This window comes from Sphaeroforma arctica (genome assembly GCF_001186125.1).
Source record: "Sphaeroforma arctica JP610 unplaced genomic scaffold supercont1.125, whole genome shotgun sequence".
NCBI classification, from domain to species: Eukaryota; class Ichthyosporea; order Ichthyophonida; genus Sphaeroforma; species Sphaeroforma arctica.
In genome coordinates this window covers 39887-64148 of record NW_014040433.1, presented here as the reverse complement: position 1 = coordinate 64148, position 24262 = coordinate 39887, and the positions used below count along the sequence as shown (strand labels likewise).

General features: G+C 42.4%; 2 protein-coding genes across 2 annotated transcripts; both read right to left on the bottom strand.

The window, feature by feature from the left end:
* Nucleotides 1-3982: 3982 nt before the first annotated feature.
* On the bottom strand, nt 3983-5249 carry SARC_02711 (hypothetical protein; the record flags this gene model as incomplete). Its single annotated transcript, XM_014303510.1, has 2 exons — nt 3983-4645; nt 5094-5249. 2 exons carry the CDS (start codon nt 5247-5249, stop codon nt 3983-3985), a joined length of 819 nt encoding a protein of 272 aa, XP_014158985.1.
* A 6390-nt stretch (nt 5250-11639) lies between these two features.
* On the bottom strand, nt 11640-12559 carry SARC_02710 (hypothetical protein; the record flags this gene model as incomplete). Its single annotated transcript, XM_014303509.1, has 2 exons — nt 11640-11678; nt 11711-12559. 2 exons carry the CDS (start codon nt 12557-12559, stop codon nt 11640-11642), a joined length of 888 nt encoding a protein of 295 aa, XP_014158984.1.
* Nucleotides 12560-24262: the final 11703 nt, after the last annotated feature.

The following is a 24262-nucleotide window of genomic DNA, read 5'->3' as shown; positions in this document are numbered from 1 at the left end:
AATTCACTGAAAAACTCGGGGTGAGAGCGTAGAGTCCGACACGTCATGTAATACACATATGTATTATCATTGACAGTAGCGGCACAAAATGTCGCTGTCAGCTTCAGATGGATAGACAAATAATGCTTCGGAGTGTTTACAGAATCACCTATCATGGGCACGTATGTACGATAATTTGCACGAAAACCGCTGCTTCTAGAAATAATATTTATTCTAGTACATACCTTTACACAAGCGCAAAATCCGACTCAGATATCGTCCAATGAATTCTTATCATCCAGTGCAAATTTCAAGCACCTTACCCGTGATGAGATGGAATATATCCTTAAGGCGAATAATTCTAAGCATCAAGCCCTCGAGGCAAAGGTGAGCCGTTTATTTGTAAGGGTTGTTGTGACCCCAACACACTGATACCTGCAAAGCTGATAGAAGGTCTCGCGTTCAAATTAGGCTAAGAAATATCAACAGAAGAAATCCTTTCATTATGTGTGGAGTCTAATAACTCGCCCACCAGAGGTGTCATTCGCACAAGAGTGGTCAAAGCATTTAAAATAGTACAAGATAGTCAACGTATAGGGAAAAAATTCACGCCATTGGCAGTTTAATTGACCAGGTGTACGGTACATATGTCGAAAGGAAATGTTGTTTGAAACGTTTCAACGATAGAGCCGCTTACAGTAAACCACTGCATATTTTCATGCACCTACCGTCGGCCCTGGCTTAAATTGAAAAAAATATGCACGCTGCCGTGAATCAGTTTAACAACAGATACAACTGCTGCTTAGCTTCAAAAGGGTTTTAGGGACAATGTTTGTCAGCCATATCAAATCAATATTTTTCACTGATCAATAATACAAATCACAGAGCTGTTGAGTGTCATCATAAATATGTCACAATGCCAAAGTTCCAGAAGGTTAAACTTGTCATTAACATATTCAGTGCCTTGGTCGGTCTGTATGATTTGCGGAAACCCATGTTTACATATGATATGTACCAGCGTCCGTGCTATAGTCGCCGCTGATTTGTTCATCATTGGTCTGAGTATGACATATGATGGATGCACATCTAGCCATACTAACACATTGTGTGTCCTCTGTTTGAGTTCAGTAGTGGCCCAATGGTGTTCACTTGGACTCTGTCCCCTGTAAATGCGGCTGTGATTGATTGTAAGGGATGGAATTCCTTTTCGTGTATCTTATTTTTGAGACATGGTACGCAATCTTCATTGTACTTGTGTACATGTTGTTGAATTTGTGGCCAATCGTGTCCATCTGCTTGCAACTTTTTTACCGTTTCCTCAGGGTTATAATGTCCCAAGTTGTGGTATTGCTCGATGGCGTGAACACGTGTCTCGTATTCTGTTTCATGCGGTGCCTCTCCAGAGTAAACTGGTTGTGATGCTGAAGCGTGTATGGCAGGTTGTTCCCGCGTTGAGGCAAATTATGGAGACTTCACTCCTATCTTTGCTACTGATGAGACGCCACATGGGGTCTTGCCACATTCGTTGAGGAACTTATTGTTTGTGTTTTCCACTAGCATCGAGTCTTCTTCTAGTAAAGACAATAATTTTGGAAACCACGTTGCATTGGGATATTATGGTACACATCTCGTGATGCTGGTTGCCTCTTTAATGACTTTGTCAAGGATCTCAAGTATGAGTTTCCACGGTGGGTTTGCCCATGCATTCAATACCTGCGCCCACTTCTGCAGGAGCGCATTCTGGTTTTTGGTATAGTACTGATGCAAACAGATCTACTGTGAATTTCTCAAATCGTCTTTCAGTTTATTTGTAGAATCTGGGGTGTAACATCCAGTCTATAGCTATAATGGTTATGGGCATGTTAGTTTCCAAGGTGGTGCACTCTCGGCTGTTGTGTGTTGTTTTGTTCGCGTTATGCAGTACCTCTGACTTTTTAGTAGTAAATATGTCTTCGTATAGACACGACATCATGTCTGCCATCTGGTCGTCCTTGCCTGGGACATGTTTGATGGAGAAGTGGTGGTGTAATGTTTTAGCTATCCATTTAGTTAGCATTGGGTGTAACGTCTGTTGGCTGTTCATTTGCGTGAGCGCTTTATGATCTGTCCACAGTGTTATGTCCCCTCCTTTGATATATTCGGAGAAATGTTCTAGGCTGTATGCCAGTGCTAGTAGCTCTTTAGTGTTTGTGCCGAAGCGTTGTTGTGGTGGATTCAAGCCTTTGGAAAAGTAGAAAATATCTCTCCTGACTCTATCGATGACTTGAAATAAACATCCTCCTATTCCATAGTCACTAGCATCGTTCATGGTTTGAAACGGTACCCCATCAACAGGGTATGCTAGTGTCGCCGAACACGCGATGGCTTCTTTGAGTTCTTCCCACTTCTTTTTGAGTTCCGGTGTCCATAGCATGAATATATTCTGGTTTATTTTCCCTTTCATTAGGTTCCTGAAGTGTTAAGTTGTGTGGGCAAAGTTGGAAATATGGTCGCGCATATAATTTGCTAGTCCCACCGCTTTGTGCAGATCTCTTTTCGTTCTGGATAGTGGCCAGTCCATCATTCGTTTCTTTTTTTCAGGATCAGCTATAGGTCATTTGTGGTGACTTTCACACCTAGAATATTGACCACTTTGACCGCGAAGGCATATTTGTAGTGGTTGAGTCGGAAGTTTGCTCCATTCAACCGTTTGATTACTTCGAGAACTGTCTTGCGGTGTTCATCTTCTGTAAGACTTACAATTACTATGTCATCTACATACACTTGCACACATTTGATGTTTGTGAGCAAGTTTGCCATGACTCTTTGGAATTGTGCTGTGAGTGAGTGTAGGCCAAACAGCGCTGACATGAATGCGTATTGCGCTCCTCTCCACGAGAACATGAAGAAGTGTTGGCTTGCTTCATCTACTAGGAAGTGATGGAACCCTCCCGTGAGAACTAACTTTGAGAAGAATTGTACTCCTTGTAGGTTGTGTAGTACTTCTTTTATTTTTGGTAGCACGAATTTATCTTGTCCATGTTGGTAATTGATCTCAAGTGAGTTTAAACATGTTCTTACTTTCTTAAGGACACCTGTTTGGTCATGTTCACCTGTTGATAACAATGGTAGATTCACTGTTGTTGGTGTAGTTCGTTTGTATATGTGACCATCTGTAAGCCACCTTTTCATGTTTTCATCCGTTTGCGGAATATACTTATGGGGTACAAAGTTGACTTTGGCATGCCTCATTTGTCTGACATTGATTTCATTTGCAGGTACTGTGACTGTAGAGCCTGGTAGGTTGCAATGTACATCAGGAGGTATGTTCACATTAGTGTCTAGGATATCTGACAGTGATTATCTGAAGCCTTTTTGTTCATGCTTTGGGTCTTCCTCATGTGGAGTGAGTAGTAATTTTCGTTTTGCATCTGTTGGTATAAGTGGATTTATTAATCCCGCTATGGATACGCCTATGTAGGGTAAAATGTCCATACCTAGAAGTATTGGTGCCTTCTGGTCTGATAGATTCAATACTTCTACACACTTGGATTGACCTTGTTCTTTGTATTCTTGCATCTGTTTGTGGTAGTTATATGTAGCCCGGTTGCGCTCTGACAGAGAGATACACTTCAGTTAATATACTCTTGTCCATACATCAGCTCTGCGCGCCAGAGTCTACTAGTGCATTGTATGTGTTGCCATTTTGTACGTGTCAAAGTGCAAGCGTTGGTCTCGTGGTGCGGGAAGTAAGGATAAAGGTTGGTAATTTATATCATATGCATGTATTAACAACATTTCTTCATCTGTATGTACATTAAGCCTGTCAGCCAGGTCAATCATGTTTGCTTCCTCCCACCAGTTGTTGCAGGACTCATCGCCATCTGTGATGTCTTCTACCTTTCCGGAGGTGATGGACAGTCTTGCTAGTTGCACATCGTTCTTGACACGCTCCCCAGCCTGTTTGGTCTGATTCGATGCCTTCATGAGACATAGACTGGAACGATGTGGGACTGGCATCACCTTACAATAAGGACATGCACGCTCTTCGCGCGCCTCTCACTTCTCTTGAGTTTGTCCTATTGGCTTGGTTTGTTTCGGTGCGCCTTTCTCTGGTTTGTGACGTTTCAGGTTTGGTCGCAGTGGTTGTGCCGTTCTGAGACTGGCTGCGTGTGACTGGCTGCGAGTTGCGTTTCTTACGCTCTCTGTACAAACGCTCTGCCTGTACTTTAGCCGCTACTCTTATGATTGCTTCAGTAGGAGAGTAAAACGTGGTGTGTTTCATATCGGATAAGTGACCTTCACTTTCATCAGGCAGTTTGTCTGCTTTGATGATGACGTCCACTTTCTTCTGTTGTCCGTAGTACGTAAGTGCCTGATCTTGAGGATTTTGCGTGTGTATAGTCTCTTTGTCCGAGTTGCGGTAACACTCTTCTAACACTTGCATTGTTCGATGCAATCGCTCTGTGTGCACCTCCACGTTCAATGTCTTATTCTGCATGTCATTGAGAAACTTCTCTAACAGATTCTCTACTGGATGGTGTCTGAGGCTGACAATAATGATTCTATTCAATTGTTCAGGGTCCTTGTAGTGCTTGGTCATCTGTGTTTCAGAGTATCGTAACTCATTGGGCACCCCCTTGGTCGTCTCCGTTGTATCAATGGAGTCTAATAGATATCTCGCGCGCTGGGTACGAACATGATGACACAGACTTGGCTAAGAATAGATCTCTGCATCGCGTAGTAAACTCTATAATATCTCCACATTTTTTCGTTTTGAAATAACTGTCTCGGGGTAACTTCGGAAAATCCTGAGGTTTTTAGTAGTTAAAGTGTAGGTTCATTGATCCTATCGCCTAAGCGTGAACGCATGAGTTATAACTCACTGATGCACTGACTGATTTGTATTAGTTCGTCCTCCTCGTCATCACCACACTCATTGATAGCTAAATCGTATCTTCTTCTGTGAGTTATGCATCGACGATTGGCATGCGTCGTTCTGGCTGTTGATCGTCTATGCCTACTCTCACCTTGTGTAGACTCGATAGATATCGGTGCTGTTTGTTCCAATTTGGCTACAAACCTACTCACCAGGACATAGTTGCCTTGACAGATGCTTTTGTCTATTTGTAAACGCATTGCTGAAGCTTGTATGGGTGCCCCTCCCCCGGTGTTGGTTGGCTTGAGCTACTGCCTGGGTTTGTCCCCCCTGCTGGGCTGTCACCCGCATCGTCCGCGCCAGCGCCACCCTCTTCACGACCATACACGCCTGCTCTGGTTGCCGTTGGCATCTTGAGATATATGTGTTGATGTGTGGGTATTTCAGGTTATTAGTAGCGACTCGTGCTATATTCTGTGCGAATGCGCGCTTCACCCGCTTTGTCTTTGCTAGTAATTTGTACAAAAAAATGTATAAAATTTGAATTTATCTCACTTACTTTTATTGTGGTCTCGCTTTGCTGCACTTCCGTTGGAAGTGCTCACCGTTCTGTGTTGTGCGGTATCTTGTTGCGTTCCTTCCTGTGATTGGGGAGGTGTAAACGGTGTTTGTAGGTTCGGCTTATTCCGTCACGTGTGGACTTATTTGAACTTATTTCGTCATGTGCGAAAATATTTCTCACACGATTTTAATTAGATGTTTGGTCCTAATGACGTCACCTTTGAAGTTCGGTCTTATTGGCATCACCCTTGATACTCTGTTTCATACCGAACTTACTTGTATTGACGACGATCTATTTGACTTGTATGTGAATCGTTTGATCGTGTTCCTGTGGTATGTTGATGTGCTGTTTACACTTGAGATATTACTTCAGATGATTAGCACCTGTGTGTCTACTTTGTGGGTATGTGAATCGTTTGATCGTGTTCCTGTGATATGTGGATGTGCTGTTTACACTTGAGATATTACTTCAGATGATTAGCACCTGTGTGTCTACTTTGTGGTCCTCTTAGTCGCTTTTATTGTGGTTAGTGAACTGAATTCACTTCCGAGTCTCACGAACTGTTTACTAACTGAATATCACTTAGGTAGCCCACTTTTCTGTTCGGTCTTATTGGCATCACCCTTGATACTCTGTTTCATACCGAACTTACTTGTATTGACGACGATCTATTTGACTTGTATGTGAATCGTTTGATCGTGTTCCTGTGGTATGTGGATGTGCTGTATACACTTGAGATATTACTTCAGATGATTAGCACCTGTGTGTCTACTTTGTGGTCCTTTTAGTCGCTTTTATTGTGGTTAGTGAACTGAATTCACTTCCGAGTCTCACGAACTGTTTACTAACTGAATATCACTTAGGTAGCCCACTTTTCTAACATGTGTGACTTTTGATTCGCATCTATGTTTGGTGTGTTTGCCGACCCCATTGAATTGTGGGTTCGTCTAACCTATGTTTGTCTTTTTGTGTCATTGTGTTGCACACTGTAGAGTAGTCTTGTGATCAATACCTCTTCCATTTAAAGTGTTATTACCTGAATTGTGTGCGAATGCGCCTGCGCATATGTTGTTTCAGTATCTTTTTGTAGTGGTGCACCCTTAGCTAGATATTACTCGGTGTGTTTGTTATCCGCATGTTACACTTATTATGTATCTTGGATTTTCGTCGGTTACTTTCTTGCTGTTGCTATGAGCCCCAACTAGTAATCTTGATGCTCTAGTAATTTTTTTATCTATTGAGCTCTTAGCGTGCTCGATCAGGTTTTTTGTTGTTCTTGATCAACTGTACTGTGGTTGCATTGTCAGATTGTGATTATGTTATTTCAAACTGTTTGTTTGTGATTTGCTATTTTGTGTCTTGTGTTTTTAATGTCACTTGGATGTGATGTCTCAATGCTTATGTGTCTTCTGGTTGCAAGCCACACTGGTGCTTTTGATTTTATCATGCTAAATGTTGTATCACTTGACGTGTATCATTCATTAGTCATGTGTTATAAATCTCGTGCTATTGTCTTCCATGAAGCATGTGTACTACTTTCTATTATTTGTCAATGTTATGCTACTATGAGATGTTGAGGATTCGACCTTGACTTATCACTTGAATTTTACGCCTTACAACCTTTGTATGTTCAAGCGTTTGTTATACTTCTCTTTGTAGTCGTGATATATGTTCTGTTATACGTTGGTAGCCACCTGTGGTATGATTGTCCAGAGATGTTCTGTTACACGTCATTTGAGGTAATTTCATCCGCTGACCCACGTATATTTGTAAACTTCTGGTCCCAAACTAGGATACTGATGTTCTTGGTATAAAGAGAGTCTTGGTATTCACTCTTCCTTGATTGCTCTGTACTTGTAGTATTAGGTGTGATAGTCAGCATTCCCTTTTTTGAGCTAAATTTGGTGGTCTCATCGATTGCTCATGAATTTGATGCCCTCTCTGTGTTTCTAGAGGATAGGCTAAGAAAACCTTGTGTATTCTGTGTTCTAGTTTCTCTTTACTTGCAGTAGTACACTTGCCAATCTACATAAGCAGACCAAATTAGAATCCTCACCTGTATTATTGCGAATTGGATGCCTACGTGCGTTTCTTATCGAAATGTTGACTGTCTTCTTTCTATGCTTTTGTCTATAAGTGCGATTCTACTCACTGAACCTCACCTTATTCCTCCCACCACTGTTGGTTGGGTGTGCCTGCCTGTTCTATCCCTATCTGGACTGTCGGGTACGTTTACTAGTCTTTCTTCATTTCCTTAGTGGGGTGTTCTAACCTACTAAAATTTTCTTATTTGAAAATCACAGTGGCACTCCACAATTTTCACACAGAATATCTCAACATTGAAGAACTCATCACCTTGACACTTTTGGGTGGTTTCTCTTCTATTTGTCACTAGACGGCACTGAAACTCCCCCAAACCTTACCCTACTCCTTCTCGGATACCAGAGATTTCATGGGACCGCTTCTTGCCTGTTTCTGGGGTCCAGCTTCTAATTTCCTCCGACCCACTTGTTTCTCAGACTCACTGGTAGTCTCCCGGTTTCGCCTTGTTACGGTCTGGAGCTCCGTCACTGCTTCTTTATGGATTATACTTGCTTAACGCTGAATACAGTAATTTGTGTGAGGTTTTTAACTGACCTCTTTCTGCTCAAAACACTACTAGTTTCTCACCTTAAGTGAGGTTTGTTTCTATCTGACTTATCTAAGTAAGGATATTGTTAAAAAAAATGTAGCGTATGGAGAGTAGCTGAAAAGTACGAGCCAAAGGGTACAATAGACCGCTTCTCAAGCACGGTTATCTCAGCTAGGAAAAGTCCCAGTCTGAGATAATCGAACCGAGTCTTTATTTGTGTTTTCTATTTCACTAGACTCAGGTTTTATACTTGAGTGTTTCTCTCACACGCGGAGTCCCTGTATAGCTTGCCGGTTCTACTGTTTATTTTTCAGATGACTCTAATATCAGAAATATTTGAATCCTAATTTCAAAACTCAATATTTGATTATTATGAGGTTTTGGGATTTGTATTGGCTTGTTGATAATCTGGTCCCTAGATGCTACACCATTGCACCTTGTCCTCGTCGTTTATTTACTTCTATCGAGTTATTCAATACGTTCTCCGCCAGTATGTCTATAGAGCAAGTATGTATACAATACACATGCAGGTACACAATAAAAACTTATTTAGTAGGCAAGTTTTCCTACGCACTTCAAATCGGGTTCACTCGATGTTATGGGTGGGACGTACATCTGGTTTATTTTTAAAACAGTTGATGGAACCCAGCTTACTGTTAGGTAGAATTGCTCTTCCTGTGCTTGATAAAGGCTATTTTTTATCGTACAAAATGTTTTTAAATATACAACTGTTTCTTCCATTCGTGGTTAATATTGCATGTGGTGTGGTATTGATTAAATTTCTTTTTGGTACTGCAGACTGATGTTGGCCCACTTGACTTGTTGCTCTCTCCCAAGTGTTTCTGTTTGGTGTTCTCTCTCACGTGTTGCTGCTTGCTATTCTCACTCTTGTGTTGATGCACTGCTTGTTATTTGCTCTCTACCCTCCACTATTGCTATACTGCCATTTGGGAATGTGTTTTGTACGCATAGCTTGGTATGTTTCGAAGAGGATGTAGCCTTTATCACCTTCGCTTGAGTTTTGCCGCATAGGTTGATAGGTAGTATGAAAGAATCATGTACACTGCTAATGCCCAGGCCCGAATGTGGCTTTTAAAGACACAGCGGCTATGGTTTAGGCTGATTTGTATATCTCAACTGTGCATATATACTTTCTGTTCAGTCTTCATCCAATTGTCTTGTGCTTTCTCATTTGATATTTTGATTGCATTCTCCATACACTGCTTGAACCATTTTGTGAGCAATACTCCCATTTCAGGGGCAACCTGCATATTGATCAATATACACTTTTATGTTATCTCTGGCTGTCCGGCAAACACCTTACTGTTGTAGATGTTTGGATTTAGATTCACGCATAATATTGTTACGATATTATCGCAGCTTTTTCAAATCTTCGAGTTCTAATCTACGAGTTCTCGAATAGCACACATGACAACTATACCTTTATTGAACCAGTTTCATCTTAGAATGCATATTTTTGCCTTCTTTGCTTAGCATCTCCACCGTTCCGCCCAAACACTTCTTCTTAATGGGACCAGTACATAGTCTTCTACATTTGGGAGGGGTGGTGGGGAGGCGGGGGAGTCATATTTTCTTATTGAGGATTTTGTCATGTATGTCGCGAGTTCCAATTCGCAGTGCTAAGTTCCCCCATCGTTTATCCTGTATTAATCGGTATGCTGTAAATATTTTAAAATGTACTCGTGTGAATGGTGTTCATGTGTACCACAACAATGTGGTACAGCTCTACGCCAGCATTTTGCCTACCTTCTCTTTTCTTTTTGACCCTATCTGTGTAGACATACACCATAGTCGTCCATGCATCTGTTCGTGTGCACAAGCTCGTTTGTGCATACTAGAAGTCCATCGAGCTCTAGTCCGTCCCCCCCCCACCCCCTCAGCATACAGTAAGTCTTTTGCCAAAATTTGCAACGTGTACAATACATAGAGTCGGTTATTGAAGTTCTCGATCGCGGAGAACGTGCCAGCATTGTCGCTTTAAACCGTGATTGATTTCACAAGTGAATACAGTTTTGTACACGCATTTTTAGTCATGGTTGTGATCATTATTGAATACGATAACCATATATCAATAGTGAATTGAAATTAGTACTTGTTTATGAGGTGGCATAGTAGCATACAAACGACTTATTTACTGGATTGCATTAAAATAGTACTTTCCGCACATAGAACGATCTGGTATAGCAATTCTTCATACTTTTTAGAAGGTACATAGATAAGATCTATAACGTCTTGTTGCTACTTAACACGTATTAAATGCTGCATGTATCGAAATATTTCCCCTTTGACGATCTTCAATACAGGAATAGGCTACAGCAATTTAACATTGTTCGATTGGCTGCCATCAATGCTTGTATGCCTAGCTATTTCATCAGTTGTCAGTTGCCGAAGAGACAAGTCTGTGTTTTTGTGAAAGGGAACAATAGAGTGTAGCTCGTTTCCACATTATTCTAGCCATTGAGGGGCACAACAAGTAACTACATTGTTTATATACAAAATGCAGGTATTTAACGTGGCTCACGGTTAACAAATTCAACTGTAGAAGAAACAGGTGGAGGCTTGAAAGACTATGTAAAAGCAGCGTTATCTTATATCGTAGGCCTACGAAGCGAGCACCAAACTAGAATGATAAACTTGGGTCAAGGTAATAATCAAGATAAAAATAGATTACACAGTAGCACGGTAAGCATACATGCAACATATAGTATTTCTTAAATTATAGGGCCTGTGCATAAAAAGGAGGTTTACTCAATTCAGTACATATACCAGTGATTCATGCATCTGAATAGATTAGATCGTGGTTACACACTGTAAAGACCTATACAGGTACGAGATGGAGTAGCAGATGCGACTGAAGGTAGAGAAAACAATCTTATTGAAAAATGGCGAATTGAGAAAGAGTGAGCTAACTGCAATTTTTGTTCCATTCGACCTTTGTGAAGTCTTTCTGCTTAACCTTGTGATCAAATTCCTGGCCTTGAATATTAAGCCTTTACCAATTTCTTTCATTTTCGCCGTGTCTATAAATAAGGTCTAACCACGTGTTTATTGTCAATCAACTGCATTCGTGGTCCAACTTCGATTTCGGGGTAAGCTCTGGTATCGCGAATTAGAACATGATCAATGCTTTCAATATCTCTGAAAAACTGCGTACAATAAAATTAGAAATTAGCACAACCGAACCCATCATGTTGGGAGCGCGTGGAATATATTCTCGAGTCCCGATCTGATACAGAGAACAAGCTCGATAAGAATTTTTCAGATGTCTTTGCCGTTTATTGCACACCAGATTTAGGAAAATTAATTTGATATACGTTTCAATCACCACTTATCAACTTTATTTAGATCACAATGCCTGTACAGTTCGGTATATAAATTTGAAAGGGCAAATTACAACCACCACATTAACAGAATATAACGAAACTCTTTCTCTGTGAATAAATTGTTCTATGATGTGGATGATTATATGTTGACCTTAAAATTAATAAAAACAAAAAGGTTTCCGTTCGAATACATTTAAGGGATTCTGACCAGCTCACTAGCAATACAGATACACACGTCCTTATACGAATCTCTTTATAGGCGTCTTAGTATTTTTGCAAGCCACTCGTAGAGTATGAGAATGGCTGGAAAGATACGACAATAGGAAACGATTTACCTCGTCTGCCTCAACCGCTCTGCACAATTCTTCCGATAGTCGGAGCATCCGTGCATGAAGCGCTTGGCGATCCGCCGCAATACATTCCGGTCTCGGAGGGGTCACCTTGTCACCAGCCGTTGGTGAGGATACCTGTGTCGTAGGGGTCGATAACACCGTGTGTTCGGTTATCGAGTCTCGTAGTGCCTCCGCCTCGAATCGTCGATTCTGTTGCTGAGAATGAACCGTCTCGGATAATCGATCACGACGGTTATCCAGCGCCTCCGGCCCATGAGGGTCTTGTGCTGCTCTTTGCTGCGCATGTGCAGAATCTTGTAGGGAGATCGCTGCCCGTGGTGTATCTGAGTCTTGAGGTCCCATCCCTTGGGCTGGGGCTTGGTATCCGACTCCGTATCTAGCCGCACTGCCTGGAATCCTGAACTCTAAACGTTCATTTTCCCCAACTGGCTCCGGCGGCTGACTGGTACTAATACTCTCCTCTTGGCCCTGATCTGGAGAAATAGTGGTCGGACCTCCTCGAGGTCTCTCTGCCTGCCGCTGAAGGTGTTGCAGCCGCTGCTCATATCTATCCAGCAATTTTTGCTGTTTCTGCAGTAGCTGATCCGTCTTGGATTGCGCATTGCTCCCGTGTTGACGGCTCTGACGGTAAGGGCGTCGCTTCTGACGAGGTCGAGTCTGTCCTTGTTGGTGTAGAACCCTGCCGCCGTCATTCTGACGCTCCTGTCCCCTATCACTACCTCGCCAGGTGTGGGCGCTCGGAGGGGACGACTCGTTGCTTTCGCTCGGCGGTGCTGAACTCTCGCCTTGTCTCAACCGGTTCTGGTGAGTCACTAGGGCTTGCTGCAGCATTGTCTGATTCGCCCGAACTGGTTTGTCTGCCCCCCCCTCGCTGGTCCTCAGATAACCTCTCTTGACACACATATACTTCTCAATTACAACTGCCTATTCCCAGAGCCCATGGACTCACTACTCCTCGTGCAGATTAATTGCATGGAGTAACTCTCATTCATCACTCTTTGCTTTAGACTCATGCCCCCCCTTTGGTCGCACGTGTCATGCTCCCCCTATTGTCGCACGTGCTTCATCTGTATACATACTCGTTCTATCTATTACTTATTCTAGTCCCGACCGTACGTGTTGTCTACCTATTCTTTCTCTATTCCATCCATCCTGCATCTCTTGCTCCTCTTACTTCTTCGCTGACAGCTGTTCTGTCGCGCATGTTCCACAATGTGATGCTATTACGTGTCTCATGTCGAATTTTGTGGTATTCTTCTCATACCTCTACTTCTACACTTATGCTGCTCATAACTAGTCGCTATCGCATGTTACACTTATACGAGGCCAATACACAATGCTTCACTTCCATATACGTACCACTAAAATCTACTGATCCCTTATCACACCCCTCATGTACACTACTTCATATTTGTTCATTCCTAATGTTCACACCTTCCTAGCAACACTCATCTGCCTATAGATTCCACCTATATTTCAGTGTATTGTTGCACGTCTCCTTGTTATCCATAGCGACTTACCTTGTCCATAGCAAGCTTCCCCTGTCCAATGTTCTTCGTTCATTTCCATACGTACCACTAAAATCTACTGATCCCTTATCACACCCCTCATGTACATTACTTCATATTTGTTCATTCCTAATGTTCACACCTTCCTAGCAACACTCATCTGCCTATAGATTCCACCTATATTTCAGTGTATTGTTGCACGTCTCCTTGTTATCCATAGCGACTTACCTTGTCCATAGCAAGCTTCCCCTGTCCAATGTTCTTCGTTCATTTCCTCGTCATGGCCATGTCCCCAAAACCTCGGTGTGTCTGGTACACTCACTATTCGTAGCCTCGCTGGAGGTCCTGCTTGTCGTCTCCTCCACACATTCGTGTATTCCTGTCTCTCTTCACTACTTATTGTAAGTTTTTACTTGGGTGTTCCTCTTACTAGGCAACACTGTTTCCTATCGACTTTCCTGAAACTCCTGATTTGGGAATTCTGTGGTGTTAGTTCCAGCTTTTGCTTTTCCTGGTACCTAGATGCTACATTATATGGAGTTTATACTCAACTACGCTTTATGGCCTACGCTCGGGAATGATTGCAGTTGGCTGTTGAGAGTGTTCGTTCACTTGCATTTTCTCACTGGACTCAGTTTTTACTTGAGTGTTCCTCTTACTAGGCAACACTGTTTCATACCGACTTTCCTGAAACTTCCGATTTGGGAATTCTGTGGTGTTAGTTCCAGCTTTTGCTTTTCCTGGTACCTAGATGCTACATTATATGGAGTTTATACTCAACTACGCTTTATGGCCTACGCTCGGGAACGATTGCAGTTGGCTGTTGCGAGTGTTCGTTCACTTGCATGGCAGCTGAACAATTGTCCTTAATAACAAAAATAAATAAATCCATGATTCATAGCAAGCGTAATTTTTAGCTATGTGGATCTGCAAATATACGTTCGTGGTGAGAAGTGATAGTGATGGCATCGAATGCGAGCAGGGTTCCTATCGACAGATCACGTGCAGTGTGCGGAAGTGTGCAATACATGAATGTGTCCGATATAAGAACCAGCGATATGATGATTTTCTGCCCAGTGTAAAAGTCGGTCTCCTCTAGGCTGACTATACGATACCAAGACGTTTACGTTAACAAGACAATCCGTTATTACGATAAAATGCAAAATGTTAAATAAGTTTAGCTTCAGCCTTTGGTAATGAGCAAAAGATTAGGGGGTTTTATACTGGGACTATTGTCTATATATTCCGCTCTAATCACTCACTACTTCGGTCTAGATTTATTTATGTTTTAGTTAACAAGACTAGATATCACTACATTGGACGCATAGTTTACATTTCACGCATCGAAACAATCACTCAATCAAACTAACCAATGAAATACCTCTAAGTCCAACTTAAGAAAATCAAAAATCAAATCAAAACACCAAGCTGGTGCAGTATACATCTGCACCTAAACCCCATCACTTGGTACCTAGCTCCCCATCCCATTTAATGCATAGACGGGCATATCTAGTTGGCTGGCTAGGAGGAATCAAAACCATGTTGTCCTAAATTCTAACAACTTTGATCCTGTCCTTTTCTCAGTGGATTATCTTGCTCTGAGATCAGTATCGAATTACACCATAGGTTTGTACCAACAACCATTTCATGCCTGAGATCCTCTCTCATGGTACTCCCATTAATTAGAGATTCCCAGAGTGTCATTTTCAGGTGTCAGATTAGTCTCGTTCCTATATTATGTACAATTCTAATTTCAGTGGAAAAACCAATCTATATTCGGAAAGCCACCTAATTGTCCACAGTAGAGTCCCATACTCTACTGAGTACTGTCACATATACAGAATATTGAATTTCTCAGTTCTTGTTAATATCCAATTCGTTAAACATATTCCTGTATCATAAGTATAAACGGTAATACGTTATTACATTTATAAAATACGTTAACTGTGCAACTACTATTAGGAACCAGCTATTTTTACTTAGCCCCCCCCCCCCCCCTCAGCTTGAAAATTACAATATTGGCTTATACGTGGTATTAGCACATAGACTCAAAAAGCTCACATGAATTGTAAAAGCGGAAAGAAAAGAAACGGGTTTCGATCATATAACAGCCTCAATGCTTATGTTATATTCTCTTAGACAAAGTATACATAGACGTTATAAGTTACTCGGCTACTCTATTACGTTTGGGCTTTGGTCCTTGTGGTCCCCGATGGTGGATGGGACGTTTCTTAATGCCTATTGGAGGTACGTACATTCTATGCTGTTTAAAGCTGGGAATGTATGATGTCTGTGGATAGATCTTAACCACTTCGGGTCGCTTATTCGATGGTAAGATTGTTTCTACATCAGCCTTATTTTTGTGTAAGCGTTTGCGAAACTTCTTATTAAAAGCCTTTAGTACATCCGGATCATCAAATGCTGATGGTGGAAGATCAAACTGTGCTCCATCGTCGAACTCCGCAGTGTAATATGTCATATCCTCATGTTTGTACTTCCTTAAAATCTTCTTAAACTCGTAAGACATAAGAGGTGTAGTAGCTTCACGTGTGCGACGAAGGATTATCTGTGTCGTAGGGATTCGATGTGACCCGGTATTTATAGAGCCGTCAACGTTGTTAAATTCATACGTTCCGCTCTTCTTATCGGCCACAGAGATCATAAATGGTCCAATATATTTAGCCGTAAGCACAGTTGTATCGAAGTTGCGAGCCATAATGTTGACTATATCGCCTACCTCAAACTCGTCTATTTTCTTGGTATCATTCCGCCGCTTTTGTCTCATATTGAGAGCGATGTCCTTCATCTCCCTTAAGCAAGGATAAACCACATCTCTGGTCCGACGCATCTTTTCTAAGCATGGTAACACATGATCATCTTGAGACTCCTTGTTATAAGGGGATCTGTAATTCACTATAACGGCCCCGGAAATAGTGAGCTGGTGTTGTATCAGTGACTGAATCAAGAGATTCGTTCATCTGTGTCTGTACCCAAATGATTGAGTATGACCACATGTCAGCATCATCAAGTAGTGCTCCTCACATGAACTCCTTCATTTTTCTGTGTCGTACCTCGTTCGCACCTTGTGTCTGAGGCTTGTAAGGTACACCCATCTTATGGCTTGATCCCGCAACGAGTAACAGTGTCGTCATGACATCTCCTGTAAACTCACAACCGTTGTCGGAACATACAATAGCTGGCCAGCCGAAATCTGCGAAGCACTTATATATGCACTCAGCCACAGTTTGTGTCGATTTATCTTTCAGCGGATATAATATATTATATCTTGATGCGACATCAAACACGTGACAGACATATTTATCCTTCGTGTATTCGGACGTGGGTAGCTCAACCAAATCAATGATATCCCGGCGCCACGGCTCGTCTTCTGATACGCTGCGTAAAGGTGCGTACCCGTAGCGCTTGATCCGGTTAACTTCGCAGTTGTTACATTCGTGATACACCTGAGATATATATTGCTTGAGGTTCGGGTGTACGATTCCGTACCTCTTGCAATCTTTCTCAGTTCTAACCTTATCCATGTGCTTAAGAGCATGATTTTGTCTTAACCACTTCAGAATCGCCTCCTGTGATCTACTTGTTACATTGAAATCAGGAGGTGAGGATTCCACCGCGTCATCACCTGGACTCGAAGACTCGTCTTGTCCAATCTCGCCTAAAGCTTCTACATCGTGAATCCGACTAATGTTTGATCTGTCCATTAGTTGAGTCACATGATCATATACCTCAGAAAAGTCATTCATCAATTGCTTAAGCAATCGAGTTTCTGCTCGGTGTGCAGTTTCCCTGGCAGACCATATCTTTTTGTAGAAGGCTTTCGCTAGTGTTGCGCTCCTCTTTGATTCCTTTGAATTTGGCTGTATCTCGGTAACACATACTGCAAGTGCTAGTGTTGTCCCAGTCTCTGATTGAGACTTCGGATTCAAGAGTGGAATCTTGGATTTCTCAACCTTCTGTTTGAAAGTCTCGGATGGTGTCCACTTGGTTGTTCCAACTGGACCTATTCGACATATTATAGTATGTCGCCAAGGCGTCTTTTGGACTGCACGGGTACCCTGGTAGAGAAAAGTATCTACCTCTCTATACACATAGATCGGCTCACATTGTATCATTGAGATCAACTGTGGTAGTCATTTATCTGAGTGTCTTAGGGGACAACATAACGTGATGGTAGCATCTTGAATATTTACATAATTTACCAACTGTAGTATTAATAGCCATGGAGGATTTGAACAGGCATTCTCGTGAGACAAGTCTATCTGGAATCCGTCTCCTTCCGGATGTTCCAGTGTCTGGTACCTCGGCAGTTGCGCATTATGATGAGCGGCAAACATATCTATGGTATGTGGTCCATATATATTGTCAGCGATCTTAAACCACCTAGGATTGGCCATCCAATCTGTAGCTAGTAACTCCCTAACCATCTTGTTAAAAGTCTGGTACGAAGCGAGACAACATGTCGGGTAGGTGATTGTGAATACCCGGTATGTGTGTTATGCCGAAAGAAAATTTCGCGATCGTGTCATGCCACCGACTGACTAACTGTGAGTTAGGTTTCATGTCCTTTAGGTGTTGCAATGACATCTGATCTCATAGCACGTTAAAGTGCGTGCCATATAGATAGTCCTTAAAATGAGTGAGTGCAGTAACAATAGCCAAAAGCTCTTGTAGCACGGTTGGTAATTGGTCTAAGACGAATTCATAGCCCTGCTAAAGAACTGTACATATCTTGGTTTCCCATCAATCATTTGATACAAGACGCCGCCTACTGGTGCTTGCTGTACCACTGTTTTGAGCTGCTTGAATGCGTCATCACAGTCTTTGGTCCACAGTGCGCCTAGTTTGCCTTTATGACATCTCAGATGTCCAAAGGGCTTTTAATAACTTGCCAGGTGTGGTACTCCGTCAGACAAAAAGTTGACGAATCCGCACATGCTGTTGACATCCTTACCCGTGGTAGGAGTTCTCCAGCCTAGCAAGTGGTCGACCTTCCCGGGATCGATCATGATTCCATCCCCGGATACTCGGTAACCCAACAGCTGAATCTCGTTAACACCGAAGTGACATTTCTTACTGTTGACCTTGAAGTTGTGCTTGTTGAGTTTGTCTAGAACCTCTCTCACAACCCTTTCGCGCTCCTCTTTGGTTTTGGTGAATACCACAATGTCATCAATGTATACTTGTACATTGTCCATATCCCTAAACAACTCTTGCATAATTTGCTGAAAGAACGCAGATAACATGTGTAACCCACAGGGGGTACCTTTGAACGAATATTGCTGACCCTCCCAGGTAAAGGTGAAATACTTCCGGTATGGTTTGTAGATCTTCATCTGGTGGTAGCCCTCCTTCAGGTCGATAGTGGAGAATATCTTAGCTCCCTCCATGCGCCTGAGTTGTTCGTTTATCCTTGGTAAATGAAAATTGTGTGTCGGTATCAAAGCGTTAATCGGGCTCATTACCAAACACACCCGAACTTTCTTCAGCATCCCGTCAGAGTTGAATTGGTCGACGGCTAAAAGCGCTAGGTTGACGGGAGTCGGCTCGTAGTTGACTGCGATCACTCCGTCATCTAACCATGCTTTAACCTGTTCTCGTATGACCTGCTCATGACGCCATGCAACATAGTTACGTGTAGGACACTTCAACTTCGAGAAATCTACTCTCGTCAGGTTTAGACTAACGTATCCGTTATTGAATTTGAACTTAGTCCAGTCAGTGATCTGAATCTTGTCGTTTTCGAAAATCAAGTTCTTGAGTTTCTCTGTGAAGTGAGGGGTCATCTCCTTCACAGTCTTCGAAGGTTTATATACCGGTTTCAACAAGTTGTCGGCCGACTGATCCTTCTGTGGTTCAATGTTAGTAGGTAAGCCTGTAATTGGGATACCTAATGACAATAAATCACTCATACCTACTATGAGATCATAGTCTGGTAAAGTGTTACATATGACTGCCTTAGTAACTATAGTACGTTGGTCTGTCAATGTAAACCTAAGACCGATTGCCATTTCTCTGCAAGTGATCTCTCTTTCATCAGCCAGTTGCAACATAGTTGGCTCTGACTTACGAGTTACGTCTGTCATTTTACAGAATCTAAAAGACATACATGAAATTTGCGAGCCCGGATCTAACATCGCTTTTATTTCATGTCCGTTAACTCGTATGTCAAGAATTACACGATCGTCTTGAGGTGCGTCCTTTTGTCTTAGTGACAAGACCCGGTATGTTTGTCACTTAACTTCAACTTTTGGTTTCACCTTGCATGTATGCTTGTGGTAACCTCCAGTCCCGGTACAGTCGGCACACTTCTCGATAGAGTGCTTACACTTTTCTGCGTGCCTTCCATTCCATCCGCCATTCGGCTCATGTTGAGTCGTTCGCCAATTGCAATCAGTCTCACTACAGTTCTTGACCTCCCAATGCCTAGGCTTAGGGTTGCCTGCCAGCGGTCCATTTCTGTTGGTCTGGTTACCCTTAGGGATGACATTGTTCTTGTGGCCTTCAGAACCATTTGTATTTTTGTTCTTATTGCCACCCTTGTCACCCCCTTTGTTTACCTTCTGACCTCCATTAGTGGACTGAGAGTCTCGACCATTGCCTGATCCCCCGGTAAGATTGCCGCCGACCTTCCTCTGAGCATTAGTGACTTTCACCACGGAACTAGGGCGTTTGGTAAACGTCTGATGCGCTCTCGAGTAAAATTCAGCCCAGGTTAAGTCCGCTAGCTACATTATGCCGTAAGTAGGTCCTTCAATGGAGATCTCTCGTACCTTGTCCGGGTAATATTGATGCATATCAGCGTACAGAATCTCTTGATCTCTCCTATGTAGGTTTGACCAAAATATTGTCTGCACCCATAGTACACACAAGGATAGTATGTCAGGTGACATCTCCTGAGTCTGTGCCCGTGACATGTGTGTGTCCAACTCTAATAAGTAGTGGGACACTGGCGTTCCTTCTTCCGGTGGTATCATGATCGATACAAGCAATTCCGGTCGAGGATCCCTCGAAAATAAGTGGACGATCATCTCACTCCGCTCTTTCCACGTTTTCAGCTTAGTGATCGCTTGTTTCGCTTTCTCTAACTTGTTGTACTTGTAAGAGGACGGCTTAAAGCTCTGCTGCGCTGCTTCGAACCATAGATTCTTCCGTAGATTGGCTGTAAGCATAATCTGTCCAAACTCTTTCAAAGACCTAGATAACAACACCAGACTGCTAGTATCGATTGGATCCTTCCGGTCCTTTCGATCAGATCTGTATGTCGTTGGTAGTTTACCTATGTCCTTGACAAACTTCTTGCCTTCCACGGCCTTCTCGGTCTGAATCACTCTTGGTTCTGAATCGATCTTAGTCTGGAAGTGCGTAGCCATTGTCATATAAAGACTAGCGGCATCAATCCTACCTAGATCCGTCGCCTCGAGTGAAGCAGCCTCAGCCTTGTTCATTTGAACAGTGAATTCAGCAATTTTCAGATCACTACTAGAGTGATCTGATCCCTTCTTTTCTAACTGCATTTGACCATGCAGTCAGTTGTCTGCCTCATCCTTTGATCCATCGACCTGTTCGATGTGAATGAACGCTTCTGATGGGACAGCATCTTTTGTCGTCGTTGGGATAGCCGCTGGGGGCGAACTGTCTCCCGATGACGACAAAGATTTTCTAGCTTCCACCTGATCAGGTTTAGGCTCTTCGGTCGATTTGTCCTTCGGAAATACCTCTGGGGCATTCTGTGGATTTCCTTCCGGTGGTGGATTTGGTTTAGGCTCCTGTTCAGATGCCATTCGCGACATTGCTGTTGCGTCCAATCCAGGAGAAGATTGAGCTTCGGATGATGAAGATCGGATTCTGTTTACCTCTCCATTGTCTGACAACATCTCAAACGCCAATATGGCTTGATAGAGTGCCAAATGGTTTGACATCGCGGGAATGTCTCCAAGAAGATCCCGAATTACGTACCAAATTAAGTGTGCAAAACTTCCATCTCTCCTAGTTCCGAATACCTTCGGTAGTATCTTTTGAAACCGACGGAAAAGTTTGCGTGCCTGCTTACCTTCGTCAGTTTTCATTGCTATTAGCCGATTGTAGTATTTAGAATCTCTAAACAAATCGAGCCCAAAATTTCTTACTGCTGCATTCATTACATACCTCGGTGAGATTGTACCATCCGGGTTGGTCTTCACTACATCCGGAAAGTACGTTCCATACGTGTTTCGAAACACCCATGCCCGGTTGGCCCGCTGACGGATCAACTTTCGTTGACCCTCCTCTGGATATCAATCTGAGTCTGGTATGGATGGCCCAGATCAAAGTTCTGTCGCCAAGCCGGTCGTAGTGGTGTTTTGGGTAAGCGCAGGAATTGTGAATCCAACCTGGTGTCCGAATCGTCGTCCTGATGGTGAAGTGTATGGTCCACATCATCCGGACCTATATCCACGAAACGCAGTTGTTCCTCCGTTACGTTGATTTGGGGTTGATACAACAGAGTTTGTGCTATTGGCACATCCTCCGAGTCATCCTCCCCTGATTTACCATGACCTTGATCCTTCGCTGCGGCCTGCTTTTTCTTCCGCTGCTTAGTAGGTCTCAATTCATGTACCATTGGTTGGTAGTTCTTCAGGAAGGATCTCCTATCCCTTGCTATCATATGATAAGTAGGATCTTGCCTACGTGCTGTGCGCGTGTCCACTGGCGGGGATGATACATCTGATTCCAGTGCATGTCGCACTTCCTCTGAAGTTGAATCTTCCGAGGATTGCGATGTCTCGGCTTTTCCCTTTCGAGATTTCGCCGTCTTCGCTGGTGGCTTCTGTGGCTCCGTAGTCACATTACCTCCGGTTGCACCTACACCCGAGTCAACCAACTTCTTGCGTTTCCGTTTAGTCAGAGTTGGTGCCGGTTGTACCGGCGTGATCTCAGTTGCTTCAGCTTCTGCTGATGGTGCCGGGTGTGTTTTCTGCTTTTCTTCGCCAACAGTAAACCCTTTCGCTTTTGCAGCCTTAGCTACATTCGCTGTCTTATTTTTTCCTTTCGTCATAATATCGATAGCGTATATAAACTTAAAACTATGTAAAAAGGAGACCGAATTTTACACCAGATCCGCCGTTATCAGAAGGAGATGGAGGCAACCTGAGTTTCTCTACATTATTCCCATGCCGAAATGAATATATTTTAAGCCGTTTCGGATTTTTTTACTGCAAATGATCAACTTTTTTTTTCCACGCCTTTCACCCTGGCAGAATGGTTGCTTAGACAGAAGGTTTGTTATATCATAAGCTAATACAAACATTCGTTAATTGAATTTGATATTCTATCTGCAATTGGTTTGCTATCGTATTCTTGCTCCATGCGGAACATATATCAGGTGCATCAAATTATCTAGGAAATAGAATGCTCATTTCTTCATAGGCCCTTTCAAGGGGTCCGTGCAGAGAGTAATGAATAATTACGATTAGCACTCTCGAAATTGAGATTACAACTGATATAAAAACTGATACGAACCTCAAAGCACCACGTATGAACTTCACATCCATGTATCACAAAATGTGAATATCGAGAATGTTCAATTATTTGAAAACCTTTTTTGTCTGCTAAACGCGGATCATTATGGATTGCATCGTGCAGTCATCCGTGAGTGGCTCGACCTGAAAACGAATGGCAATAGTACATAGATCTCTATACCGACACTCTATTTTATGCTAACAGATGTAAAATGAAGAAAAAAACTACGGTATCACTAACGATTTTAGTCAAACATTCACCTGACTATAGTATCTGACTATAGTAGTGCTAAACACAATGAATCGTACAAATCCAATTCTCTTCAAGCCTTACTGTGAGATTCGGTCTATCAAGGCGATATTAACGCCTTAGAGTAATTAAACGTGTAGGTTAAGTCTAAGTATCGTGAAATTCGAAGTAAATAATCGAAATGAGTCTTTTAGTAAAGTTAGGTATGCCTCGTCAAATCAGTAATACTCTGAGGGATTGTGAGGCTGAGACATTGCCTATTTATAATCCTCTCAGTACTGGTTTCGCCAAGGGATTTTATTTAATGTTTCGGTGTCGCTCTATTAGAAACTATGGTATGTTTCGTTGGGGCGAATCCGAGAGACTCATAAAATCCTATCTTTAGAAAAAAAGAATAGAAAAAAAAGAAAAAACTCTTGATGTCCATAGTTAGTGCATTAACCAATAACTTGCCACTTATCAAGAATTACCGATTTAGCCTTCATCAGACTGGCATATCTGGTTGGCTGAACTGAGGTTAAACTAGGTAACGCTAATAGTCCCTAGAAACCTATATTCGGTTGAGCCATCTCGCTACCGAAGTATTCAGATATAAATATATTTGGAAAGTAAATATAGTTCTAATAATAGAACTAGACCAAATCATATGTTTGTATTTTACTGGGGCCTTTTAATGGCCTTGTCCAAATATCTGATATGCAAAATGGAAAATGTATTAATTAATAAAACCGTTAAAACCCATTCAGGAAACTCAAGTTCCTTGTACTATTAAGAGTACGTTTATAGTTTACGTACTGCTTAAGAGTACGTTTATAACATAGTCTAATGTGGAGGCCCGGCTTACACAGCCCCCACCCAGCTTTGAGACCCAGGAGAAGCAAGTTGCTCACTCAAGCTGATTATGGGTCAAAAAGCGAGAAAGGAAAAACGGGTCGAAAACATTAAGTAGCATAACGTATAGTTAATGTTTCTCAGGCGGAAAAGTTAAGCGTTCTCGGTTACCCTGTGAGTTTTGGGCTTAGGTTCAGTAGGTCCGTGGTGGTCGACTGGACGTTCCTTACGCTTCAGTGTCTTAAGCACATATGAAAGGTGAGCATTAAAGCTCGGGATAAATGCTGTAGGCGGGTAAGTTTTAACTTCGTGCCTTCAGACGATGGAAACGTGCTATCTTTTTCAGCTTGTGACTTATGCAGGCGTTTATGCCATTTTCGATTAAAGGCTTTTAAATAGTCTTGATTATCGAAAGCATCTGAAGTCA